The 22989-nt window shown below is 37.8% G+C and overlaps 1 protein-coding gene across 1 annotated transcript in view; it reads left to right on the forward strand.

The window, feature by feature from the left end:
• LOC149317401 (uncharacterized protein C8orf34 homolog) overlaps positions 1-20282 on the forward strand; it is a 116498-nt gene extending 96216 nt beyond the window's left edge. The window contains exons 11-14 of the mRNA XM_089517428.1: positions 5094-5214; positions 8545-9047; positions 13975-14068; positions 19207-20282. Of these exons, the coding sequence (XP_089373554.1) occupies positions 5094-5214; positions 8545-9047; positions 13975-14068; positions 19207-19214 (726 nt within the window). The 3' untranslated portion in view covers positions 19215-20282. The remainder of the gene's footprint in view (positions 1-5093; positions 5215-8544; positions 9048-13974; positions 14069-19206) is intronic.
• The last annotated feature ends 2707 nt before the right edge of the window (positions 20283-22989 follow it).

Here is a 22989-nt window from a genome sequence, read left to right on the forward strand (position 1 = left end):
TATTATTATTATTATTAGTGGAAGCTGGTGGTTTTAGTTTAATCTTTAAAGGCACTTTAAAAGTGCCAAATGTATTTTGAAGACAGGATGCAGCACTTCAGACAGTTCCTTTAAATTTTGGACTAAAGCCAGTCATGGTCCTACTGACATCAGAGCCACAAGTCCCCTCCGCTCTTAGTTAATGAAAGGCTTGACAGCCTTATGTGTGTGATGAACAGCGAACTTCTTTTTATTTTACCACAGCAGAAATCATTCATCTCCTTGCTCAGCGTGGCAAACTCAGGTTTGTACTGGGTGGTGAGTCCCATTCTTTGGTTCTCCAGGGTTGGGGTTTTTTTTTTTTTGGACTTCAATTCCCAGAAGCCCCAGCCAGTTTGGCCAACAATCAGGAATTCTGGGAGCTGAAGTTCAAATTATCTGGAGGACCAAAGTTTGGGAACTACTGATACAGGGTCCTGAGGGAACCAGAACTAGAATAACAGAGTTCTAAGAGACCACAAGGGCTATGCTGTCCAATTACCTGTCAGCCAGGAACACAGAATCAAAGCACCCTCGACAGATGGCTACCCAGCCTCTGTTTAAAAACCTCCAAAGAAGGAGACTGCACCACACTCTGAGGGAGTGTGTTCCACTGTTAAACAGATCTTACTGTGAGAAAATTCTTCTTAATGTTTAGTAACTACTCCACTCAGTTATTCATTTGCAGTATAGAACCATTTAAAACTAAAAATGTATAACCATTTATAAGTGGAAAGGGCCAAGCTACTAGTGTAAAGATAACAAGGTTTTGCCCTTTAGTATACTGATTTCTTAGGAGTTGATAAGTTCTAAGTGCTGTTGTGCAGATTCAAACACCTATGGAGAACCTAATTGAACCTATGAATCTGGGCTTCTGAATTGGTTAATATTTTTGCTGTGTTGGGTTTTTTCCTCCTAAATATGCCAGATTGATTGTGTTGTTTCAGTTAGACCAAAGTGATACCAGTTTTTATTTTTGTTTTTTAAAGACATTAGTATTAAGTCATATGTCTTTCCCTCATCCATTCCTAATTACAGTATTTTTCCAAAAATGTATGGAACTAGTTAACGTATGGATTGAATTTGGGGTTTTTATTTTTATAAATGTTTCATGCCAGGATGAATTTGTCTGTAGTAACCTGAGTAAAGACAAAAATAAATACGATGTAAGTGAAAAAATAATGAAGACATGGGGAAACAACTTTTGAACATTGACATATGGCTGACCTCAGCTGCTGGCAAGTACATATCAAATGTATTGCTTTAACAGTTTTCCACTGCTGTGATAACTGAGGCCTTGCCTCAGTTCAGAGTTAGGTGAGTGTGGTTAAAAGTCCACTCCAAAAGTAACACAGACAATGTTTTAATAAATCCCTTTGTCTGAAAAGTGTAAAATCCTTGTTAATGAACACCATACATTTTTGTGTGTTTGTACACACACACACGGACACACACACACATGGACACTTCATAAATTGTAGTAAAAACATTCCTGGCATGAGAATAGATATCATTCCTAATTGTCTTGTCAGCCTGTATTATTAGGGAATGTTGAAACAATCACAAATGTCTATATGAGCCAAATGCATAAAAGATGTCCGTGGCTATGATCGCAGTCATAATGACTGGAAGGTCTTTAGAGAAATCAAACTACTCTTGGCGACTACAACTCCCAGAACATCCCAGCCAACCTGGCCTCTGAGGGATCCTGGGGAAAATGTAATGTTTATAACTTTGAAGACTAGCTATGCTAATATTCATTGTTGGAAAGGAAGTTTGTAATGTATTAAGGATGTGGGGTAAGTCTCCGGCAGAGGGATTGGAGGATCAACGTTATGCTGGCCAGATAAGATAGAAGAGCAAAGAGACATCAAAAACATAGTATCATATCTTTTTACTTCTCCCTGCCACCATAAGCAGGAGAACAAAAGTAGACAGGAGGAACTGGGGATGCAAAAGCTTCTCTATACAATATCTACACGGTTTCCTCTCTTTCTCTTTCTTTCTTTCTTTCTTTCTTTCTTTCTTTCTTTTTTTAGATTTTAGATTTAACACATCAAACAAAAGGAATGGGAAACATTGGGAATGAGACATATAAACGTACAAAGTAAACAAATACATCAGATAAAATAACACACAGTTATATTGAATACCTGTTCGTATACATTACTAGAATTCTCTTTCTTATTTTGGAAAGCATTGTGTAATTTTCTTTCACACTAAGTCAAGTGAATGGACATGACCTGAGGTAGGGATATATATTTGCTGTATGGGAGGAACACTCACAAATATGTAAATGTTCCCAGAAAGAAACATATAGAGTCATTACAGATATAGTTGGCATCACTTTCATTGTACTATTAACTTGATGGCTGCTGCAGAAGCCTCAATAATACAATAGCTGCTGTAGCTAGAGAAGCTTGGTTTTGTCACCAGATGTCACTGTGGAGTCAGATTTTCAGTAGTTGGGCATCTCTATTGCATTGCTCTGTGTAATCTACCAGCTCAAGATTCAGCCATGAAGGTAAACAGATGCAGCACAAAGAAGGAAAACTGAACAAGGCTTTGAAGTTTCACAGTCTGTATCTCTAATTTCAGTAATAACTCAGAGAGACTAAAGAGATCCACCTCTGAGACTATGTAGACTTAGAAGGTAGAGAGTTCTCAGAATACTACATGTCTTTTAGAAAGCAGTCTGGATAGTATGCACAATTGGTAGTTCTGACAGCTTTATATATGATAAAACAAAACTTGATGAGTGAATCATGCATCTGCCTTTTGTGCTGGTGTAATTCAGAAAGCTGTATTAATAGCAGTTGCAGTTTTGATTCTCATGTCTCATCAAGAGTGTGGTATGAAATAATATTCATCTTGTACATTATACAGCAAGAATGGAATGCAGATATGCATGTGTCACTTGTACATCTCCCTTTCCTCACTTGCTATAGTGTCCTCTCCAATGCCAGCAATCTGTTTACACCAGCAATCTTAAATTCCGGACACTTATCCTCTAATTAAAGGAAACAGCAGCAGCAGCATCACTCACACTTATGGTCTGTGACATAATTTGGCCTCATGGTAGGAAATTCCTGCTTTCCATCTTTCCCTATTGCTGCTTTTTTAAAAAAACCCTCCTGTAAAAGTGCCAAATTTACAATCCTTTGCCTCCTTCAAGCCAGACTATTCCTGGTTTCTATAGGCTGTTCGGTATAAAATCTTACAGATGGCATGTCTGCCAAAATTGGAATCCACCCTGAAAGAGTAGGTCTTGATTGTATGAATGCCAGTGTTTGGACATCACTGCAGGAACTTGAATTCTTGCAATTCATTTAATGACACTGATTTTACATCCTTGACATTCACAGCTGAGTTTATTTGAAACAGCAAGCTTATTCAGGAACATTGGGCTTAAGGAACAAGAGGTTATAATCAGTCTTCAGTTGCTTTCTCAGTTTCAAGCTCCTGCTGGTTGTGCTTCTTTTTATTCTTCCAAGGGGCCAAGCAGGTGTAAACTTTGGTTCTCCAGGTTGGAGCACATGTCTCGTCTAATCAAATACTTGAGAAAGAAAGGGAACCAGCTAATTGGTTTGGACATGTAAACTGAATAATTTTTATACACAAAACTTCTACACAAAACTATTTGGCCATGGAATTAAGATGACAAAATTTTCAGACATGAAGCTGTGTTCTCTAGATACAAAGGCCACAGGAATATTTTCCACTTGCTCTGGCCACTCCATTGGTGTGTCAGTGAGGCTAATTCTTCTTCAGATGTTATAATGACAATATGTCTTTGCAGACTCGGAGAGTGTTACTAAATTATACCAGTTTATTCCAGCTGCCTCTTCTACATAACTTTCATAAACCGGAGGATACAATGCTAGATGTAGAAACAAAAATGAAATTGATTCTGCGGTAAGAACATATTTTGTAAAGTCAGTTGGAATGCTTCCATTCCAGATTCTCCATTAGTAAGGAAATATGCCAGATAAAATCTTTAAGCAACTTTTAGAGTTGATTTAAATAGAGCTTGCTGTTCTTTCCTTTACTAATGTGGAGTATCACAGTTGAGGCATTTCTTTATAAACAAAACAGGTTATGTGTTTATAGATAAACAAGGGGCTTTTAAAAATAGTTTGTAGAAGTACACAATTATATACATGCACCCTTGATAATACTTTAAGTGTCCTGTAGTCTAAATTGTATAAGATGCTTTAAAACTGTCAAGATATTTGTGCGGCCTTATCTTATGCATGTTAACTCAGGACCCGATCTGAGTTAATTAAAGAAGCCTTACATCCATGTAAGTGTATATAACATTTTCTCTAAAAGATACTTACTGTGAAGTTCATCACCAAATAGGTTTTTATTATATTTTTCCCAATGCAGAGAAGCCATGGTTGGCTGGCCGGCCGGCTGGCTGGCTAGATGGATGGATGGATGGATTGGATGGATGGATGGATTTATGGATTAATGATGAGTTAACATCCAGGCTAATTCTTTTCATGACCTGATTTTCTACAGCTAGTCATATTTTTTATTATCTCCATTGAATAAATAAAGAAACTACCAAGTTTATTTTTAAAAACGATTTGTAAAACTCAGTTGACTAAGTTCAAAAAATATAAGTAATTCTGAAATTACTTATATTTATAGCAAAATGGCTGAACAAGTGTTTTCTTTGCCAACAGCCCTTCTAAAGTGTAGTAATGGTGTCATGACTAGATCCATCTGAAAGAAGTATTTATTTATTTATTTATTTATTTATTCATTAATTCAATGACACGCCATAATGAAAGTGCTGCTTTGTCCCAGGGGCAATGAATTATATAGATACTGAGGCCAATTTAATGTTGATTTAAGCTGAAAACACTCTCAATGAAGTCAATAGGATCACACAGGTTTCAGTCCAATGTGTTGCCTTAGCTGGTGCCAACACACACACAAGCAGCGGCATACACTCTTGGTTATTTAATTAAAGTGTCATTTGAGATTTCAGGTTTTTTATTTCTTTTATAATTGTAAAAGTAAACAAAATATTTTAGTGCACTCTCCCTTGTTTTTAATCACACTAGACTCAACCAGTTTGGGATCTAGATGTTATGGGTTCCAGCAGTGGTGATTCTCCAACCCAGAAACTGTTGAAAGATTCTTTGGCTGCAAAAGAACTGCAAACCATGGAAAAACATCTGGCTGGTTAGTATTGTTATTGTGGCAAAAAACCACTAGGACATGCATGTAAGCTAGTTGCAGGAAATACTCATCTAATAAACAACAAGTAAAATGTTTGGGCGAATAGGACAACAAGGACCTATTTTAATTTTTTTAAATTCCTTTCTGTGGTACTTTGATATTAAAATATTATTTAAATATTAATTTTAAGATGGGCATGTAAATTAGACAGTGCATGGCATGTATTTAGCCAACTTATTTATTTTATTAGCCAATGTATTTATTTGTAGCATTTCAGTGTTAATAAATGCTTTGTAGCATTTCAGTGTTAATAAATTATTGTTATTGTTATTACTTTAGGTACATTTGTAGATGACTCCAGCTAACCCAGAGATTAAAAAACAACAACCTGAAACAACTTTGTTTTTACAGTTTAAAAATAATACCTAGGTGCTTTGTCTTTCAGTAATTATTTAAGCATAGTTTTAATTATGAAAGTCACAAACTTAAGTCCATAAAGTAATAAAATACATATTGCAACATGACAAAGCCTCTTTGATAACGAATTTCAGAACAGAATACATTCAAACCCATTCACTATATGTTCTCCAATGTACTATACAACTTCTAAATGTGGAATTGAGGTTCTATTCACCTGCTGAGCTTAATCCACTCCAATGTTCTCAGTATGAGAATGCTTCAGAATCATTCCAATACTGTTGCACTTCCCCACTTTGTCTGCATCTCATCCCACTGCCACCCTTCTCCATTTCTGCTTCTGCTCATGGAGACATTGAGCCCAAAAGCCTTTGATGTTTAAATAGTACCTTGGCAATCAGGTAGAAGAGTAGAAAGCAATGGAAATCACATTGTATGTCATGATAGGGTTTGATAATAAATAATCGTGCCACCAATTATGTCATAAAACCATACTTGTCTTTATTTTAAAATGTCAAGAATTTTTTTAAGGATCCCTATGAGTTTCCCTTTTTATTCATATAGGCCCTTTATGATCACTTTATGTTAATAAGATTGCCAGTGGATATTGTGTTGTTTGTATTTACTTTCATGCACATAATGCTGATAATAGTGGTTGGCATCCTGTCCCGTTATTACAGTGCTAAAGGTCATTGGTCATTTTGGCACTGGAATTCACTTTTATGCCCCCCCCCAATCCCCACATTTCCAGTAGCACAGCCCCTCTCCTCTCCCCAATACACCTATTTCTGTATTGTCAAAGAATGGGGGCAGGGGGATATGAACAAAGATGTATCCAGCTCTCTTCCTCAATCTGGATGTGCTATGACAGATACCCATCATAGTGTCTCCAGCTACAAGAAGAGAACTGGCTGGGTCTCCATTTATTCCCTCCTCTCCGCCAAAATGGAAATATCCATATTTGGGAATTGTTTTGAGGGGAAGCATTGGGAGATATAGCTATAGGAGACATAGGTACATCAGCCAGTGCAGGATTTCAGCCTTTGTCTTTAAACAGTCAAAACATCAAATTTTGCTAGATTAATCGTTATGGCACCATTCTATCTTAAGACTTTTGTATGGATTAGGGAAATTGATATTGAAAATGGACAAATGTATTCTATCCTGAATGAATGTCAACAATTTTGTAGTGGAATATCTGTAGATCAACTGTGGAGAAGTGATTTAAATGCTTTGCTTATTGGCTGAATCAATATATTCTTGCAGAGAACTGAACTTGGGCCAAAATTACAATGTTTTCTGAATTTCATTGAGACATATAGATTGCGTACCATATATCAAACATACCTTCTGCTCTTAGCTCAATCATTTTGCAAAAACACAGTTTTTAATTGTAAAAGAACTCATTCCACATTTGGGTTAAGTTATCCACATTCTCATGTATTAATACAAAAGATTTCAACAGATATTCTACAAATTCCAAAATGATTCATATTGATTCCCTCCCCCCCCCCCAAAAAAAAATCACTAAAATTTTATAGTGAAAATAAGCCCTTTGATAAGGGCATTCTTTCAATTAGATTGTTTCAAGAATAAAGAAACAATAAGAAATTCCTATTCTTGACTTTTATTAAATTAAAGATGCCTATTAAATCAATGTATAGTATAAACCATTATGGGACTTTCTAATAACAAAATACTGGCTTGCTCAGAAATTAAGCCGTTTAAGGTCTTGCTAAGGCTTGCTCAGAAATTAAGCCATTTAAAGTCTTGATAAGTATATGCATGCCCTTCAAAAATATCATACCCTTCAAAAATAAAATACAGTGCACCCTTCTTTTATGTGGGGGATCCATTCCGGACCTCCCCACGTAAAAGAAATAGCACGTATGCTCGAGCCCCATTACAAGTAATGGGGCTCGTGCTCGCAGCAGCGTGGGACGGTGGCAGCACATGCACGCAATTGTTCTTCCAGCGTATGGCTCCACTTCTTCTGGTGCTGCTTTGAGCATATGCTGAAAGCAGCGTATAATGCACCCACGTATGACGCAGGTGCACTGTATGTTTGAACATCTTGTTTTCAAACAACTGATTTATCAGAGATTAAGTGGAGCAATAACCAAAAGTGAAATTTTAAGACATGCCTGCTGTTTTAGAATTTCGTCTTCTATCTACAGCTTTTTGGCCTAATGGGATGCCGCCAATAGTGAGATATCCTGGGTCAGTAAATCCTGGATCCCAGAGCAACTGAACTTTTTCACATAGCTGAAAATATTATTAAAAGTTAAATGTTTCTCTAACAAGGCTATTCCATGATGAATGCAGAGTAGAATGGCATTAACTTTTATAAGATATTTCTCCAGGCTATAAATGTAAATTTTCAGAATTTCCCTTAGGAGTGTATTGACATATGTTGATTCTAGGATAGCGATTCTATTAACCTTATTAACCTTTATTTATAAAGTGCTGTAAATTTATGGGAACATTTTAGCATATGTTGATACTGCAACTGACAGTGTTCAGAAAAGCTGAATAAAGACACAATTTTCTTCACTGTTAATTAATTAGTTAATTAATTAATTTCATTTATTTAATGTTTATGCCACCTTTCTCCCAGAAAGAGACCCAAGGTATCTCATGCATAATTTTCCCCATGCTGGATTGTTTATATGGGTTTCAAAATAAGTTCACTTGTAGAAAGTTCCCAGCACCAAAAATGTTGGTGAGACTAGAAGCAGTGGACTAGAACCAGTGGACTAGAAGCTGCTTACTTAGTGCAGCATGATAGAAACTGTACATCCTAGAATGAGAAAAAATGAGCTTGGAGTAGAATAAATATATGTCATATGTGATATAGGGTGATACATGCCCTTTTCTCCGACCCCTGTTATCTTGCTTTTTTGTATCTGTGTGCAGACATTGCAAAGGACCTAGCACTGTGGGAAGAAGGAAGACTGTCAAGGAATATGAGTAACCCACAAACTAATTTAGTTGCATTAGATCATCAAGGAAATTTTAAAGTTACACCAAGCCAGGATGCAGGACCTCAAGTGCCAATTCTTACTGGGAAAGATATTCAGCTTCAGCTTCAAAGAAACAAATCACCACCATTACCCATTAACAATAGACTACAGGTCTCCAGTGTCACAACCAGTAGGCCTCAATCTCCCAGTACACAGACAACCAGATCTTCTGTGCTGCCAAATCCAGCAAACAGGGCTGCAACCCCAAATGCTTTACTACAAAGACCTCTTTCCCCTAGCAACCAAGGAAACAAGGAAGGAATTATTAGTATGCAACGAAGCCGGTCTTTGATATCAAAGAACCAACTTGGGAGGACCGTCACCACTCACACAGGGCTCCTTGAAACAACTGGAGACGCTCTAGGAAATGTCACTCAACGAAGCAGCTTGTCTGAAGTAAGTTTTAAAAAAATCTCTATAAAGCTTAATTCCCATTTGTGTTTAGGTATTTACAATTAAGCATTGTTCCACATTACCTTATATAAGATTAATTAAAAGCAAAAACTTAACAGATAATTCTGTCAGTGAATTTATATAGATATTATAATTTAATTTATGACAACATGCTCACAGAACCCAAAGCCTACTTTTTTGTAGTCCTGTTTAATTTCATTCAAGATTGTTGGTCTCGTGTTTTATCTTGAAATTTACAGTTCTTTCTTCATAGAAAGTCTGTTATGATTTTACCCTGCATTAATAGTTCTTTTCTTTTCTTTTCTTTTCTTTCTTTTTCTTTTCTTTTCTTTTCTTTTTTTTTTGGAAATAGGTTACCAGTTTTACTTTAGGACAAAATGAAATGTGTTTATAAACAAAATCTCTTAATAAATAAGCAATAAAATGTAAATTGAGAAAGAGGAAAAATACTTTAAGGCAAACTGGATCCCTGTGCCTGCTTTTTGCATGATTCAGGTTCCTCGCATTAATTTCATGAGATTCAGCAGGCCTTTGGTACTATAAATGCACTTCACATAAGTAGGCACAAAGTGATCATTTCATATCAGGTTTATCCTAGCCCATGAGCCCTGAGCTATTAGTTCTAGATTTGGGGGCTGCAACCGTATCACAATTTTTTTTTCAATACAGTAGAGATGTACTTTATTTTGAATGTGTGAAACGTCATGTGCAACTATTAGCAGGAAAGAAGTGTCCTGAACAACCCATGGGTCCATTACAGGTTAGTATGTAATTCACTTTTGAATCAGTATTTTAAAATGTACTACATTTTCAGCCAACTGGTGTTGTGGTATGGAACTTTTTTTTTTCTTGGTCTAACCCTGGTGGCACAGTGGTTAGATGCCTGTACTGCAGCCAATCACTCCCAAACCATAAGGTTGCGAGTTCAATGCCAGTGAAAGGGCCCAAGGTCAACTCAGGCTTGCATCCTTCTGAGGTGGCTAAAATGAGTACCCAGATTTTTGGGGGCAATGAGCTTACACTTTGTAAACCGCTTAGGGAGTGCTTAAGTGCACTGATAAGCAGTATAGAAATGTCTTGGTCTAACAATTTAGGTTTCTAAAACACACTCCCCACATCCCATTTCTAATACAATAATTTATTTGAAACTCTTCTTTTCCTTATGGGAGAGACTATATTATAAAGGGACATTTAAAAAGAAATAGGCATAGGTTGGTTCTTGAAGAATTTGGCAAAGATTAGCATAGCTGTGAAGGTATTTCTTTCTTTTTCTTTGCTAAAAGTCCAAGATTTTAGTTTTGTGGTCTTGTCTGAAGGAATTATAAGCTGCCTGATGATCTGAGTTCTCATGCACATGCCTACAGTTTTGCTGGCATAGAAAATGCTGTAGCAAACTTGCAGTTGTGTTGCATTACCAGTTAAATTCAAATTCAAAACAAGCAATATAACATAGATAGATGGTTTTATTATTGCTACACGATGAATAAATCAAGACATTAAATCCTCCCCTTCACATGCTTATACTTATGTAGGTTTTTAGATTTTCATATATATATTGTCCCAATTGAGACAAATCAGTCTGACATTCAGGCCATTAATGTTTCCTTCCATGCTTTTATGAAGCGTGACAAATGAATACCACATAAGCTTTATCTCTTTGAGGCATTATTTATTGGCACCTGTGATAATTCTTAGCACCCTGATGTTGAGGAAGCAATAGGAGAAAAGAACATCAGTCTCCTATGCTGTTGTTCCCCTTTATGGTGCACCTTGGCACTAGTAGGGAAAGAAATTCTAAAAATTTTAGTTTGTACATTAGCTGACTTGTTTGAATAGACCATGTCCTTCCTCAAGGCAAATAAAAGCAATTTTACAGAAAGACGTGCAAACAGAATGTAGAATCAAAGAAACAGAATACAGAAGAAGAAAGGGGATGATAAATGATTGCAATATTATAGAACATTTGTTTGTTTGTTTATTTCAGAGCATTTCTGTATCACTTTTCACTTCTGAAATCTGAGAAGTGAATACAGCCAATAGCAAAAAAGAAGTAAAACAGTAATCCATTTAAACCCATTCATTTAAAAAAGGGATAAGTGATAGTGCCAACAATTAAGAAAATAATTAGGAAAATGCCTGGATAAACATATGGGTATTCAGCTGATGAAGGCAACATCCAGCTTTGGGAAATCCATCTAATCTCAGTGGGGAGATCTTCCACTTGGTGAGTGCCATAGCAGAGAAGCTGTGTTTTGCAATATGCTTCTGAGTTGAAACAGGATAATATCACCTGCCCCTATCGGACAATGGTGACTTCATCTGATACCTCTTCCTCCATTTTGTTTGACAATAATATTACTGCTAAGTATAGTGTGGAATGTAGTATTGGTGCTGTGTTAGTCCCATTATTTGATTTATTTGCATAGAATTGTTAAATAGAATATGAAGCTCGCTGATTTGACCCTTTGAAGGTTGCTATATTGATCTACTTTTACTATTTAAGCCGAAAGATGCTACTGTGTCTTCCCTTGCCCTACTCACAGCATTTTGCCTTTTGCACACTATGGGCCTGAGCAGATGGGCCAGAAAAACATAGGTTGAGCTGAGTTGGTCCCTGGGTCAGCGCAGGAATGGGCATGTGTTCACAAACCTGTCCCTACACTGCCCCTGCATCTAGGACCAGTGTGCCACTCCTTACCTTGCCAGCTATCAATCTGACTGCGAAGCCCCCCCCCCCCCCCCTTTCCATGTATAATGCAGAAAAAGGGTGCCTAACTGCATCCACATGGCTAGGTGCCCCATTTCCACATCAGATGTGGTGACTGGGGGAGATTTTCAATTGGATCAACAGCCAGCAAGGTAAGGAGCATGGTGTGTGTGTGTGGGGGGGGGGGCTGTCTGAACAGCCCAGTTTTGCCATGGAGTTTTTTAGAAACTCTGTGCATGACCAGGAGTTAATTACCCCAGGCTAAAGACTCTGAACCCAGGGTCAAGCTGGATCTTCACGATCCATGTCTGGATGGGTAGGATTGATCTTGATGGGTGGGCTGGCATGCATCGTCTAATCTAGATGACATGAGAGGAAGCCGGGCCTTTTGGCTTGTGCAGACAGCCCCTAGGTTTATAACACACTGGATTCAGATTAAGTGAGTTAAACTGGGCTCACCTATTGAAATAAGTGAGGCTAAAGTCATAACCTATGTTGTCCTGCTGAAAGTGATGGAAACTAGGTTCAGCTAATTTATACCTAATCTAACTGGATGACCTGATTTGCCTGGTGGACATTTTATACCTAATCTAAGTGAATGACCTAATTTGCCTGGTAGATTGCCCGGTAGACATTTTAAATTGGAGATTTAAACATCGTTTCTGCCTTTTTGTTGAACCAAAGAGAGACCCATAATTCTCAAAATATTCAGTACTCATTTTCATTGAGTACTTTTTAATCAAAGGAATTGGCTAGTCTACTTTGTTTCACTTGTTTGAATTCTTTCACAACAACAGCAGCCCAAACAAAGTGTCCAGAAAGTCATCATTTTATCAGTATTAAAATTACAACAGTGCCCTCTGTGTGAAATCATACCCTTTCTGATCTGCAAGCAATTTAGAAACAGGGAGTTATTTTTCTATGAGAAGTCTGGACTTTATTACAGTTTACATCTGTTCAGTGTATATCAAGATTTATTTATTTGCTACTTTTCTACACAGAATCAACCTGTCTATCTGTCAGGTCTTTTTAATAGTTGCCGCAACAATTAAATAAATTGTAGAAGATTAGTCTCCTGAGTTTTTGGATTAAATTTACATAACTTGGCATATGCATGATACTAAGAGCTTGTGGCTATTTGGAATTCAGCTGACCTCAGAATAGGCAACTCATCCAAATCCAGAGAATGCCAACTCTCCCATTGACTGTGGCAAGTAGGATGACTTTCCAGAGTGATGCAATATTCAGTTACATTGTGAAATTGGCTCTTCCAAAATTGAGGGCTAGAACTAGGAAGAACACCCCAAAAGCTTCAGTGTTTGCATGTATATTACATTTGTGTAAGTGTGAACAATACAGCATAGAGAGGGACACAAAAAAGAAAATATGAGGGGGGAAATTCCATGAGATTTTGGAGGATGGATGGCTTTGACTTAATTAGATGTGGTGGCTGAGTTTTATAAAACTTATTTTCTCTTCTGTCTGTTTTTTAACAGCCATGAAAATACAGTCATGTGCAGGGTGACCAGATGTGCTAACCACAAAGGAGGACAAGGCATCACAAATATAGGACCAAGAAAAATGGAGGATTACCAGATAAAAACTAAAAGTACTCATATAAATGTAAATTCATGCTTCTTAGTCATGCTCAAAATAGAAGACATTTGGGACTTTTTCAGTGACAGACAGTTGAAATATAAGACATGTCCTGGAAAAGGAGGACAACTGGTCACCCTGGTCATGTGATAATAGTGGAGGTTGTGTTTTCATTGTAATTCTGATCCAGCCTTTGAGAAGGTGTCATAGAATCATAGAAACACAGACGAGACCACAGTGGCCATCCAGTCCAACCTCCTGCCATGCAGGAAAACATAATGAAAATACTCTTCACAAATGGGCAGCCAGTCTCTGTTTAACAGCCTCCAAAGAAGGAGACTCCACCACACTAAGCCAGCATATTCCACTGTCCACTGATAGTTCTTACTATCAGGAAGTTCTTCCTAATGTTTAGGTGGAATCTCTTTTCCTATAGTTTGTATCCATTGTTCTGTGTCCTAGTCCTGGAATGTGGAGCAGAGAGGAAAGGCTCTGACCTACTGTTTTGTTTTGAAGATCTTTGTTCGAGTAACAGGTTTGGTTAATTGATTTAAATATTGCAGCCTTAATTTCTGACTTAGCTGCATCCATTCTTTTATCTACCAGGATGAATTCCTGAAACAACATCAGCTTGCTCACCAGCCATGGATTTTGCCAAGTGATACTGAAAGTGAAGGAGTGGAGTCAGTTCCAGATAAGTGTAAGAAATTATTTCCTGTTTTTTTAGGAACTGGTGTTAGCTTGGTGAATAGAGATGTCATTTTCATGAGATCATTTGTTAATAGGAAGAAAATGAGAGGAGGAGGAGAAGGATCAAGCAGCACCTTAGAGACTAATTGATATATTGGACTAATTTATATATTGCCCATTTCATCAGAAACAATAGGTTTTCTTCAAATTTGTAAGTTTTTAAAATTTGTAATGGAAATATTATCACTGGCTTATCATTTGTTTACAGGTATAAAGAATGGCTGATTTTACTGGCGGACAAAATAGACCTGTAGGTTGAAAATAGCTGAAGGGTACATCTACTGTATCTGTTCTTCTGGCCTTCATAAAAACATTAATTTATTAGCCCAACTCTCTTTTCTATCTGATTAAAATACTCATCGTTAAAATCGAGTACACTTTTATCAATGTTCTAAGTTATTGCTTATTGGTTAATTTTATCTGATTTTTATGAACAGAGGAATAGAGTGAGGATGAGTTGACTGGTGAAAATAAAACAGGACAAGCAAAGCAACTTGACTTCAGGCTACATGCAAGCTGCAGGAATTTATTTATTTATTTATTTATGTATGTATGTATGTATGTATGTATGTGGGAAAGGGACTCCATAAACTTGGGTGGAAAAGGGATTCATCATTTTTACCTGCATTATAGAATCTGTCGCTGTCTGTCCTCTTTGCATGGATTTGCATGGATGTGCATTTTTGGCAGAGGGAAGGTGAATAGATGCGAATTTGCATAGAAAAGTGAAGATAATTAAATGGTGATGCAAATATGTGAAAATCTGCAGCAATTCGAATAATACATGTACATGTAGACTTGCCCTCGGATATAACAACATACACTGCATGTCATATAGAGAACAGGAGCAAGAAGATTATGCCATACCAAGAAGCTGATGCACCAGCTATGCCCTTTCTAAAAGGAAGGCATATTTGGCCACAGTGGTTCATGCCTTAGTTATCACCTGTGATGTGTGTAAAATGCAGCAGCCAGACTGATGTCAGGTGTGCATTTTAGAGACCATATACCACCAATCAGTTTCCAAGCTGAATTCAAGGTGCTGGTGTTGACTTAAAAAGTCCTAAACGACTTGGGGCCAGAATATCTGAGAGGCCGTCTCCACCCATATAAGCCTGCCAAAAATCAGAGATTTTTAGCTAATGCTCTGTTGTATGTCCCAAAACCTCATAAAGTTAAGTTGGTGGGAACATGTAACAGAGTTGTCTCTGTAGCAGCAGCTTGACTGTGGAATTCCTTACCCAATGAAGTTAGGCTGACCCCATCTCTTTTAAGCTTCCAGTGGGCAGCCAGAACAGTGCTGTTCCCCATGGTATTCAGTATTTGAAATTGTTGTTTTAACTGTTTTAAAGCTGGATTCCATGAATATTTTTAGAATGGCTTTGGAATCTTTAAAGGCTATTTTAATGCATTTTTAAAAAATATTTTTATCTTTGTAGGATTTTAATTGGTCTTTATTTGTTTATTGTGTTGTGAGCACATCTGGTTTGAGAGGTGATATATGAATACTTTAAATAATAAAACAAATCCTGAATTTTTAGAATGACTATATTTTACTGTAATATAGTGTATTAGTTTGTGGCAGTTTAAAAGTCTTAAGAATTGTATTTGCTGTTCAGTATTTAAAACTTTCATTTCCCCCCCAATATGAACTCTTGGAATCAATGTATCTTTGTTGAAATAGCAGACTAGTAAACAGAGACTAGTGCAAGACAGTAAGTTAATGCTTGATTTTTAACAGTCCTGTTAGTATCAGTACTGTCAATTGAGTCCACTGAATTGCAATTACACAAGCTGCTGCTTGATACCATCTGCAAAACTGTTTCCTTTAGCTTGAACTTGTGGTCCAAAAGGTAGAGAGGGGTACATACTCCATAATTAAAATAATGGTTACTCTCTTGCAAAGGTTCTAAGGCTGTAATAGGACTTGCATCCTGATTTAAAACTTTATATCAGTTTTCATGGTTAGTTATTTTTTTGCTGTATAAAGTAAGCCGTTCCTCATAATATTTTAACCATGGGAGGAGAACAAAAATGTTTGATCTAAGCAATATTGTACTGTATGTGACATCTGAGAATGGTAAATTGGTTAAAGAAATAAGTCTTTTACAAATAATTATATGGGGTAATAGCAGCCATCTGGTTCTGGAATGTAGTTGCTGTAGCCAAACTCACAAATGAAGGACAACTCCTGGAAAATGCAGGCTGCCAGCACCCAGGTGTTGAAACGTCTGCAAAGTGGAGAGTCAGTAAAAGGCCTGGCAGAGTTACTAGTGCCAGTTCTCAGTACACACAGCAGCTACAGGAACAAACCATGTACAGCCCATCCTGCCACCCCTTATTCTAAAAGAAGCTTAAAATCTGCATGGACACTATGTATGTGATTTAGTGTTTAGAAGAAACAAAGTTTATAATTTATGCCTAAGAGCAGAAAAGCTGTAGAATTAATTTTCACAATAGCAGGTGTTCTCTGGCTCAGTGTTAAATAAATTAAGTACAGTTAATATTTACTAGATTTTTCAGCTTCAGGATAATATCTAATTTTGTCAAGCTAATTTTGGATGTTGAAGGGACATTCTGCTACCAACTGGTATTTTGAAAAGAGAATGGCACAGTTGGCTTGAGCTCCTTGTAGGTACAGTTTTATTCCCTTGACCACTTCAAATTGATTTAATGAGGTTTTGTTTTAACTTAGAAACTTAGTCTTCTACCTAAACTGTAAAAACAACAGGAATATTACTTTTTAGCAAAGAGAACATGTTAGAATTAAGGAGGCAGAATGGAAAATACCTTACATTCATACTAAAGTTCAAATAGTTTTAAACAGTCGATAACATCTGAAAAATAGCTTAGCCAGCTTTGCTAAAGATAAGCCTGAAACATCAATCATACCAGTGCGAGACCAAAGAATGGTGTTCCCTGATTATCAAGGGAATACCATTTACAGGTCACAAGGAGGCAGGGCTAAGTAAGGGCTGTTGTTGTTTTTCACTAATGGAACCTTCTCCTTCGCAGAAACCTGTGCAGTTTCCCAGGCTCTGGGGAAAGGCAGGAAAACCTGCCTATTAGGGCTATCCTATTGACTTGTGGGCAGGACTGGAGGAGTGTAAATCCAGTCTGCAAACTGGCTAGACACGAGTGTACATTGCTCTGCTCAACAGAGACCACAGAACCTTGTTTCCACCCTGCCTCCTTCTATAGTCTTGTTGATGGCTTTGTGGCTTTTTCTTTTCTTTTCTTTTTGTTTCTTTCTTTCTTTTTTTTGGTAGCATGGGTGGATCTTTATAGTGCCTTTAGTTTTGTCACAGCTTTGTGCCACTTTTAACATGGAAAGCAGTTGATAGTAAATGAGGTATGGGTGCCTGTCAGATGCAGTTGGGGGTCCTGTAAGGTGTGAGTTACCAAGGTCATGCCCATCTAAGGGAAATGTGGTCTGCCACACCCACAGATGGCATCAACGTGGATTATTTCTGCAGCACAGCTACAACCTTGGTGTCATTCCCTTCTTCCAGGTATTGTGAATGGGATCAATGGCACAGGATGCCATATAATAGATTAGATTAGCCACACAGGGAAATCACAGAGGGTAGTTTAAAAATGAAGTCAAAATAAATAAGTAAGGGAAGAAAGCATTGTTCCAAAGGTCGATGAAAAAATGCCTCAAGTATTTTTAGCATTGACTGTGTGTGTGTGCACCCACATGCATACATGTAAAATGTTTCAGTCATTTCAACACTTAGTAGTATTCATAAAGTGAGATGTAACCAGGACAGGAGCTTTACATTGGAGATATCTCTCTATAGAAGAATTAAATATTAGCTCAATAATCAGCTGGGCTGCACAGCCCTTGGACCATCTCTGTATACACAGACCACAGATACAGATTCTCACTGAACTGGATTTTGTTTTAAAGGTGGGAAATCCACACACACTCTTTGCAAATACTGTATATACTCGTGTATAAGTCTAGGGTACTCGCACGCGCACACAAGAACTGAGGGGATTATCACATGGAAGGGACAGTGTCCTTCTGCCATCCTTCTCCCATCCTTAAACTCAGCTAATCACATGATCAGGGGCCAAAGATTATCACACACACCCTGCGCTTCTGCTGTCCTTCTCCCATGGGTAAAGTGTCATGGAGCCATTCCAGCGTACTTCTCCTGTCAGTAAAGTGTTATTTGGTATCAGTGGGAATTCCCGTTAATATCAAATGATAGATCCATGACACTTTACCCACAGAAGAAGCGTGTAGGGACAGCTCCGTGACACTTTACCCATGGGAGAAGGATGGCAGAAGCGCAGGGGTTTGTGATCCCCAATTGCATGATTAGCCGAGTTTAAGGACAGGAGCAGGACGGGAGAAGGACGCTGTCCCTCCCATATGATAATCTCCTGAGAAACAAAGGTATTAGGCTGGAACAGAATGAGGCCTTCAAATGGAGATACTGAACCTATGTGGATGCAGCTCCTCTTGAGGATGTCTTGTAGCAGGGGAAAGAGGGAATTCGATCGCTCCCGGGCCACTGGAAGTTGGCACGTGAAAAAGGGATCTAGCAAAAAGAAGACCAGCAGCACTTCTGTCTGCAAACCAAGCTAATCCAATTACCACAGGAAAGGTATAATAATTTATAGGGATTTTCTGCCCTGTGGCAAAATCCAGAGACTTGATGGGGCTAAATGGTCCAGATTTGATATGAGTAAGTGACACTTTGAAGTAGGGTCTTCCAAAGGTGTGACATGGGGGTGTAAATGGGTATAGTCTTGCAGCAGATAGCTTACAGTGTCAGGTAAATGGAATTGTTTACTTCAACTGGAGCCATCCTATTGTTTCATAGCTAGGCTTTTCCACGACATGTTCAGAACATAAATCCTCTGGGCGATGCCTAAGCTAGCCGATGTGACCTGATCACTGTCACCTAATGGTGTCCACATTAGGATCACAGAGGCTGAGTTTATATCAACTCTTGTATCAAAAGAGATGGGGTAGGTTTGAGCCTCTCTAGCACTACCCATATGAAGTAAGTCCTTAATACTTTTCATCTTTCTCTAATGTCAAATTATCTCTAACTCTTCTTTGTTTTCCAGGTTTGTGAACATCATCAGTGGAAAAAAGAACAAGAATACTTTCTCACAAGCATAGTCCCTGCAGTTGGAAATACATCTTTACTTACTCTGTATAATAAAATCTTATTTTTATAAATTCAGTAAAATGTAAGTAGATTTTAATGTGTAGCTGCTAAAATGCACTGAATTCCACATCTTACTGTGGTACAGTGGCCTTAGGTAAAGATGGTTAACAATTACTTTTTACTATGTAGCCCTATGTATTTTGTTTAATTTATCCCCCCCACCCCTTATTTTGAATTTACATTTGATATATTAAACTTTGCCAGGTAAAAATAAAATGTCCTTAAAAATATGATGTATTTAGGATTACTGATGATTTCTACTTCTATTTTTCTAAACTTTTCTCATTTTCAAGTCAATAAACTTCTAAAGTATTTAGCCTTATCTGCTGGGATGTAAATATAATAGTAAACCACAGACTGAAGACTATTCATTCATAATTATTATAGAAGATGTCTGAGACAATAGAAGGTAATGAATGGGCTCTGTGTGTGTGTGTGTGTGTGTATTCAAGTGTATATGTGCATATAAGCATAAATAGCAGGAATTGGTAGTATAATATTAATTTTATTGCATTCCAGTTAAATCTTTTACAAAATAGACTTCTAAGTTAACTCTAATGTGGAGTGCAGCATGCATAATTGAACTCTACTGATTTCATCTATGATATTATTTACTTATATCTTAAATGGCTGAAGAATTTGACAAATCATTGTACAAATTTATATGTATTTTAAAAAAGTTGACTGTCCTGGGTTTGGATATGAAATTTGTACAAAGATTTCCAATACAGGTGTTGTCAGAATAATCATATTTGCAATACTTGTTTACATATTTAACTGCAGGTATAACCCGTTGAAATGAATGGGCCTTAATCTGAATAGACAGGGATAGGACTGCACTATTAATCTATTAAGGATGGGTTTGGCATAGTGCCTTCTTTTCTCTTTCAATTCTGTTGCCCAGCTATGACTTCATTTAAAAAAATGCTTGTTGTTGTTAAAATAGATAAACACTGTCAGGTTATGGAAGAAATAAAAATCAATGTGCTATAACAGATCTTAAAGGCATGATCTTTTTCCATTTCTGTTTTTATTCACAAGCTGTGAATATATTTTATTTATATATTTGGCTGACTTTTGTACTCCCCATCATCGTATTAGAATGCAGTAACAGCAGCATTAAAAAGAGCTGGCATGGTACAGTGGCTTGAATGTGGAATACAGTTCTGGAGACCAGGGTTGAATTCCTAGTATGGCTATGAAACCCATGGGTGACCTTGGGCAAGTCATATGTTCTTAGCCTCAAGGGAAGGCAGTGGCAAACTTCCCCTGAACAAATTTTACCAAGAAACCCCTGTGATAGCTTCACCCTAGGGTTGCCATAAGTTGGAAACAACTTGAAGGCACACAACATACACACAACACCATACAAAACCACTGAAGTAACAAAAGAAGATAAAACAGTAGGAAAAAAACCCACAATAACAGGCAACAGGATTTAAGATGCCTGAATTAAGTATTTCTGTCGGAATAGCAAAGCATATTAATGTAGATGCCAGACATAATTTTGTCCATATTTGGTGAAATATACTAAGGCTATTTTTAAGACAGTACAGTCAGGGAGTCTGTAGTTAATAGTGAATAACAATGGACTCTGATTTGTATCAGCTCCAGCCTGCAATTATTATGGATGATAGAAGCTGTAGCTTTTTGTGGTCTTTATGAATAGCACAAATAGGTTTAGTGCCTGTGAAGAGTCTCTTATGGAACATTCTAGAGCTGGACTTTTTTTGGTGGGAACCCCACCTCACTCCCTTAGTGCACATGCCTAGGCATGCCTCAGCCACCTACTCATATTCCAGATATTAGTTAACTTGTATTTTTGTATTTTTAACAATTTCTTCAGCTTCTTATCATCTCTTTGCTTATTCATCTCTTCACTTCTACTTTGCTGACTCTTCACGTTGTATACTCAACACTCCATTGTGCAGTGAATAATCTTGTTGGCTCTTTCAGAGTACCTCATGTGAGGCAAAGATTGTGCATTGGTGCAGTCACTCTCAGTGCCTTTTCTGCTTGGATGATGACAAAAGACCCAAGTTGGCGCCATTTGAAATAGCTTTACTAAATAAGCTCTCAAAAATAATCAAATTAAATTGTGACTTACAACTTGGGAAGACATGGAGATTTGGGTGGATCCTGTGGCCAGAGATCCTTCCCTCAATACATTGCCTCCTTAACCAAGTATTTCTCTTGCAGACCTATGGCCCTAGAAAGTTATGGCCCTCAGCTCCATTAACGGTTCTAGATGCTCTTTCCACTCCTGGAACCTCTTTGGCTTTGTCTGGCATTGATGATCCAGGGCTTTGATATTGTGTGTGACACCTCCCCTGATGCTAGGTAGAAGTCTACAGAAATATCACCAGTTCCACCACGCCCAAAAAAGGCAAGATGGGACCATTGCTAACAAGAAGAAAACAGTGAAACTGAAACCAAAAGAAATATCCTTTGCATTACCATGACTCCATGGATGACTCAACCTCCTTCAGTTCAAATATCCTTGACTTCAAGCATTTCTGCTCATATTAGACTTCACTCCACTCAACAATCTGCTTTGGTACTGACAAATAACCTTGTGCTTGTATCAGACATGCCTTGCTGTTCCATCTTTAAAATTCTAGCTTTGCCTACTCCATTTACTCTGTCAGCCTGAACTTAAACTGCTCCATTCTCCCAAAGTCCTTTGCAAGGGTTTATGGTCTGAGGGAGAGATACATGAAGCAACTCGAGGATGTCAGCACTCTCTGTGGCTGTTGCTGTTTGCTCATAATAGCTCACTTCTGGTGTTAAGATGTCCAACTCCTTCCCATGCTCATTTTCAGTGCTATCAAGAAGACTGTACATTCTCAATATGATCTCATATGGGAACTACTAATTCCAATTCCCTCCATATTCTGTCTGCTCTGACCATTGCTGGGGCTTGAGATATGGATGGACTGGAGGAATCTTCCAATTCTATTCGGGGTTTCCTGTCATAGAAATTATTACATTATCAACATTTTTTTCACATTGATGCTGGAGCAGAGATAAACAGAACTAATCTCATTCAAGAAATGAATCTCTTTTACTACCACCTCAAGACCACCCCTGCCATCTGTGTCCATCCATGACAATCTCTCACCTCTTGCTTTCAGAAGCTCAGGCTCTGAATATGTGCACCTCAATTTATGTGGCTCTCTTTCCCACCATAGTGCCTCCAGTACCTCTTCTGTGTCACTGACTGTGTCTCCTTACAATTTGACTGCATTCTTGATCCTGACATCTCCAGCAACAAGAGATGTTGAGGACATCCTAAAGAAGATTGTTAACAGTCCCAGTATAAATTTTTTGCAACTGGATGCTAATGACTCCATGTCAGAGGTGAATTTGATCCCTCCTCCTCTGCATCAGGCCTACTATCTCAGTTCACCTCCTTGTCAACAGAAGTGCTTGGAGGTATGACTACGTTATCACCATCAGAGTGCAGCCAGTCTTACACTGAACAAATCCTTAGAATGGGAAGAGCCCTCAGTATCAAGATTAAATGCAACCTGCCTCAGGATGGTATCATTTTTTAGATGGTGCAGTCTGAGTTAATGGTTATTTTTTAGGCAGAGAGTAGGGCAAGGAAACTTGTGGCTCGTCAAATGATAGTGGACTCCAACTTCCATCAATATCAGATTGCAATGTTTAAGGTTGA

Source organism: Sceloporus occidentalis, unplaced genomic scaffold, assembly GCF_023333645.1.
Source record: "Sceloporus occidentalis isolate IW3139 unplaced genomic scaffold, rSceOcc1.0.p SCAF_3, whole genome shotgun sequence".
In the NCBI taxonomy this organism is placed as follows: Eukaryota; Metazoa; Chordata; class Lepidosauria; order Squamata; family Phrynosomatidae; genus Sceloporus; species Sceloporus occidentalis.